Raw genomic sequence first — 5,540 nt, forward strand, 5'->3', positions numbered from 1 at the left:
CATTGGGTTGGGATGTTTTTGTGATGCACATTTTCTTTACATAAAACTCTCTCTTACACATGAGTTGCTGTGGATTTGTTTCTCCAAAGTACCTAGACTAATACACAGCAATTGACAGTCCTCGCCTTGTTTTTAACTTTAAAGAGGTATGTAGCAATTACTCATTGTGGTACCGATTTGCCTTTCTCTCATGACTAATGTATTTATTACTGTCTCTATACCATCGATGCACTTGCATTACGGTGCTGGCAAAGAATAGGAAAAGAACCATGGACTGCCATAACAACAAACAAATCTGTCATGGAAGAAGTATGGCCAAGATGCTCCTTAGAAACAAGTAGGGCAAAACTTAGTCTCACATACTTTGGGCACGTCATCAGGAGAGCTCAATCCCTGGAAAGGGCATCTGCTTGACAAAGTGGAGGGGCATGAAAAGGAGGAAGACCCTGTGTTACTCTGGGTTGCCTAGAGACACAAATTCATAGACACTCATATGTGTATAAGAACAAGAGCAATTAAATATTGAGAAAACATCCCATCCCAGTCCAGATCAAGTCAATAGGTTCGATATTGGCCCATATATCTGATACCAATCTATAAATTCCGCTTCAGACTCACAAAACACACACCATGACAGCAAATACAGAAAGATCACAGGCCAGTGGGTAGAAAGTCTTGTGGATCCAGTGGCGGTAGAAGCATCGCAGCACTGACAGGGCTCTCCATGTGGCTCCTCCAGCTCCAGGGCCCAGGCTGCCATCAGTGTGTCTCCATGTGGCTTGTCAACAGGAATGTCTCGCGGGGAGTCAAGCAGAGTGTTTTGTGTCCCGCCTCCAGCGAGCTATTTGTCTCCCTAGCACCTCCAAATGAGGTCATCAAGCTGCGACCTGATTGGCAGGCTAACCTCGACCCCTTCACTCTTAAGTCTCAAGTTGACAACAGATGATGTAACCACCACACCCTGATGGAATGCACTGACCCAGGGGCTGCCACCACGGCTCAGACATCAGAACTGACGTGAGGATGGTGCAGGACCAGGCTGTGCTCTGCTCTACTGCTCTCAGGGGCTCTGGGAGTCAGACGGACACAATGGCTCCTGGCAACAACCACAGGCCACTTTTTATGGTGGAATGCATTTTTAAATATTTTGCCCATTTTAAATGTTTATTCTCTCATTATTGAGTTTGGAGAATACAGAATAGTCTGGCTACACGTCTTTTATCAGACCTGTGATATACAAATATTTTCACCTGATCTTGTCTTTTCATTCTTAAAACAGTGTTTTCGGACAGTGTAAGACATGAGAAAATAATAATAATTTATAAATTATCAAGGGGTGGGTCGGGGAGGGAGGGAGGGAGGGAAGGGGAAAATTGAGGAGACGATACCAAGGACTCAAGTAGAAGGAAAATGTTTTGAAAATGATGATGGCAACAAATGTACAAATGTGCTTGACACAGTGGATGTATATATGGATTGTGATAAGAGTTGTATGTGTGAGCCCCCAATAAAATGATTTAAAACAAACAAACAAAAAAAAACAGTGTCTTTCAAGAAGCAGAAGTTCTTGATTTTAGGGAAGTCCAATTTATCCTTTCTTCTCTTTTACCTATCGTGCTTCAGGCATCATGTCTAAGAAACTTTCAGACCCAAGGCTTTTTCCTCTATGATTTCTTCAAGGCATTCATAATTTTGGTTTTGTACTAGGTCTGTTATCCATTTTGCATTACTGTGTGTACATGGGAGGAAGTATGAATCCAAGTTCTTGGTTTTGGTTTTCCTATTATCCCAGCTTTACTGCCTGAGAAGATGATCCCTTTCTTTGTACCTTTTTTAAAGATTCAATCAAGTATCGATGTGAGGGTCTTTTTCTGGATTCTGTTCTGTTTCATTGCTCTACTATAAATTCTAATTGCAAAAACTGCAGAAAACCAAAACACGAAATCCAGGGAACCCTCAATTATGAAGAGGGAGTTTCGACTTTGTGTAATGGCAGAGTTGCTCCTTTGGGCTAATCTTCCCACATATAACAAGTATGAACTCTGAAAAATATACAAACACCTGGCTGAATGACTATAATCAGGCAAAAGCTGGAGAGGAGTCTACACTTGGAAGAAAGGAACTGGCTGAGTGAGTTCCCTGGGGCTTTTTTATTTTGGTTTTGTGGCCGTTACATAATCTGGTGTCAACTTGAGACTATAAGAGTGATGGGGTGGAGTTTAACCTGTCAATCAGATCGCAGCTTGATGACCTCATTTGGAGGCACTACAGAGATAAATAGCTCACTGGAGGCCAGACATGCTCTCCCTTGGAACATTCCTGTTGACAAGACACACGGAGCTACGCTGATGGAGCCAGTGCCCTCGAGCTGGAGGATCCATGAGGAGACCCACGCTAGCACTGAGCTGCTTCCACTACTCTCGATCCACAACACTTTCCTCCCACTGGCCTGTGATCATTCAGCATTATTGCATGGCTGCATGATGTGAGTCGGAAGAGGAATTTATAGACTGGTACCGGACATATGGGATAATATGGGACTTATGGACTTGATCTGGACTGGGCTGGGATGTTTTCTCAATATTCAATTGGTCTTGTATATAAAGCTCTTTCTTACATACATATGCATCTTCCTGGATTTGTTTCTCTAGTCTACCTGGAATAACACAGGTTTCATTCCATTGTTCACAGCTTCTTGCCTCAGTGCCCAGTTGTACCATGCAGGGAGGCCCAAACACGGAGAGAAACCTGCCATGTCACTGACTAAAAAAGTCAAAGGACAGTAATCAGGCCTTCTATAGCAGTTATAAAGTAAGGAGAGGAACTCCTGGAAAAGGAGAATTCCAACTTATATGTATAAACTCTGTCCAAATCTCTGGTAGATTCCTGAAATACACTTGTATGAGGAAAATTACAAACTGCATAGCTAAGGCCAAAAAAAAGTGAGCAGAGATTCTTGGGAATTCAGTACAACCCAGTTAACTGCTTGCTAAAAACAAAACAAAAATAAATAGAATAGATTCTTTGGCAAGTTATCTACCATACAGTATTCACTAATGTCCAAGGTTCATTCCAGAAAGATTAGACACAGGAACAAACAGGAAAAGAGTACGAGAACTCAAAAAGAAAAAGCAATCGGTTAGGACCAAGCATGAGATGACAAACAAAAATATTGTAATGAGCAAGCAAAGGTTTTAGAGCAACTACCACAACTATGCTCAAGAACACCATGGGGAAATGATGGCAACCTGTGTGCAGATGTGCTTGACACGATGGATGTGCGGACTGCTAGAAGAGCTGTGAGAGCCCCCAATAAAATGATTTTTAAAAATAAAGAAATAAAGAATACTATGGGACATATAAGGTGGCTTCAAAAAATTCATGGAAAAACTCCATTCTCTTTGAGCTCCATTTTCCACAAACTTTCTGAAGCTCATGATGAAGGAATAAATAAGAAGTCCCAACAGGGAAATTAAAACTACAGCAGGACGTTTTAGAAATGAAAATGAAACTATCTGAAATAAACATTCGCTGGGTGGTCTTAGCAGACTGGAAATGAAAACCAAGTCAGTGGATCGAAAACACAGACCAATCGAGATGACCCAACACGATGAACAGGAGAGCAGGGGATTGAACACAAACGGATTCGGAAGGTGTGGTTAAGAAATATGTCGACTGGCGTATAATCCACACACGAAAGGCTGTGGAGAGGGTTTAGCCTCTGCTCCCAGAAAACCTTTGCCCAAAAGTAAACCGAAGAAGCACACTTGCTGGCTTTGAGGGTTTCCCTCCTCATCTGCACTCCTGTCATGTTAGGAGAGAGATGATGAGCCTGCAGGAAGACAAGAGGAGGAGACAAACAGACAAGATGGCCAGACTCCGGTTCACCCTGGCTCAACCGTGATCTGCTCTTCTGAGTCTGCCCTGGAACATGCCAATGCCTTGCTAATGGTTAGTTCTCATTGATCATTTGATGAGCATGTTAGCTCCCTGACTTCGAGACCAAGGGCCCAAGCATGAGGCAAGAGCTCTCTGGGACCTCAGGCGCCTTCAAAGCCACCATAAATTTTTTTTTAAAAAGTGGGAAAAACAGGCTTAGGGCATTCCGTCATTGATCCCACGACCCCGGCTTCACCAACCCTGAAGACCGCAGGAGCGTCCATGTATGTATCGTTGCTTAACAACTTACGTTTCTGAGTATCAAATGTTTACAGAGAGTTTGTGTTATTGTGGAAAACTGTTCATGTTCTGCGAGGAGGTTTCAAACCGCCTGGGAAAACTCCATGCATGTCGAGTCCATTTTGTAATGACCTTCTTGGAAGGCTATAATGTTAAATAAGAAAACAACACACCAACTTTTTGTCTTTTAAGGAAATATTTGGGAGCAGGGCACGAAAGAGAGGAGGAAATGTATGGGGAGAGTGACAGTGCCGTCTCACAGCCAGATGGGCTTCCATCCCCGGGGGGACGAAGTTAGCTTGTTCCGATGAGGAATTCACCCTGTTTCGCCTGACCAGAAATGCATGCCTCCTACTAACAGGCGAACGGTGTCAGCAGAGGAGTGAAATCCTGTGGGAACTTGAGACATCACCGGCAAGCACAGTATTAAATTAATAATGAATCAATTCTGAGTGAAAACGAAGGCCGACTCCCACGCTAGAAGCACAGGCAGGCCAGGCACGCTGCTGAGTTTGGGGAACTAAGCATGTGTCCCCCAAGGTGAGCGTCCAGAAACATTACAGCCCCAGATCCCAGTACCTGTGGCCGCGGGGAAGAACACTCCGAAGACGGTGAAGAAAGACTCCCCGGGACTGTAATCCGGCAGGGCGTTGCTGCGCAGCACCCCTGGTGAATAGCCCACGAAGCCGTGCTCTGGAATCAGAAAAAGGAGAGTGGGAGCCCTGTGGTCAGAAAGAGCCCGGCCTCCTTCCACGCCGCCCTGTTTGATGCAGCCATAAACATCAAAGGAAGTGAGGGGGTGCTGAGAGAAAAGAGTCAGACCCACAGTTAGCTTCCTCCACACCTCCTGGGCTTTTGTGGGTCTCTACCTTTATCTCTGCAGAGGCCAAACCCAAACTCAGGGACAAGACAGGAACCCTGTGGCTTCCAAGGCTGCAAATCTTCCTGGGAGCAGAAAGCCTCATCTTTCTTCTGTGACGTGACTGGTGGTTTCAAACGAACGAGCTTAGGATCAGCAAGCCAATGCCCAGCCCACGGCCGGGCCAGGGCTCCTTCTAGAGAGGTAGTCCGTGGATCATTTTACGGGGGTTAATGGTGGTTACCTCAGCGGAGAAGGGAGTATTTTTATTTGTTGCTTTATAAACTTTAAACCAGTGTGAGCTGCTACTGAGTCCTACGGAGTAGAATTGTATGCTGCAGGGGTTTCCATGGCTAATTTTTAGAAGGGAGCCCCCAGGCCTTTCTGTCGGGACATTGCTAAGGGCACGCGAGCCACCAGCCTTTCATAGGAGCCAAGCACAGTAACCATTTGTATCCCCTAGGGCTCCTGCAGACCAGTGGTTCTCAACCTTCCTCACGCC

The 5,540-nt window shown here is 44.9% G+C and overlaps 1 protein-coding gene across 1 annotated transcript in view; it reads right to left on the reverse strand.

The window, feature by feature from the left end:
- The window catches only part of SLC12A8 (solute carrier family 12 member 8), a 161,967-nt gene that overhangs the window by 79,149 nt on the left and 77,278 nt on the right, over window positions 1–5,540 (reverse strand). Inside the window, exon 4 of the mRNA XM_013007141.1 lies at window positions 4,759–4,872. Within this exon, the coding sequence (XP_012862595.1) occupies window positions 4,759–4,872 (114 nt within the window). The remainder of the gene's footprint in view (window positions 1–4,758; window positions 4,873–5,540) is intronic.

This window comes from Echinops telfairi, unplaced genomic scaffold (assembly GCF_000313985.2).
Source record: "Echinops telfairi isolate 266 unplaced genomic scaffold, ASM31398v2 ScPeMD7_17;HRSCAF=63, whole genome shotgun sequence".
Classification (NCBI taxonomy): Eukaryota; Metazoa; Chordata; class Mammalia; order Afrosoricida; family Tenrecidae; genus Echinops; species Echinops telfairi.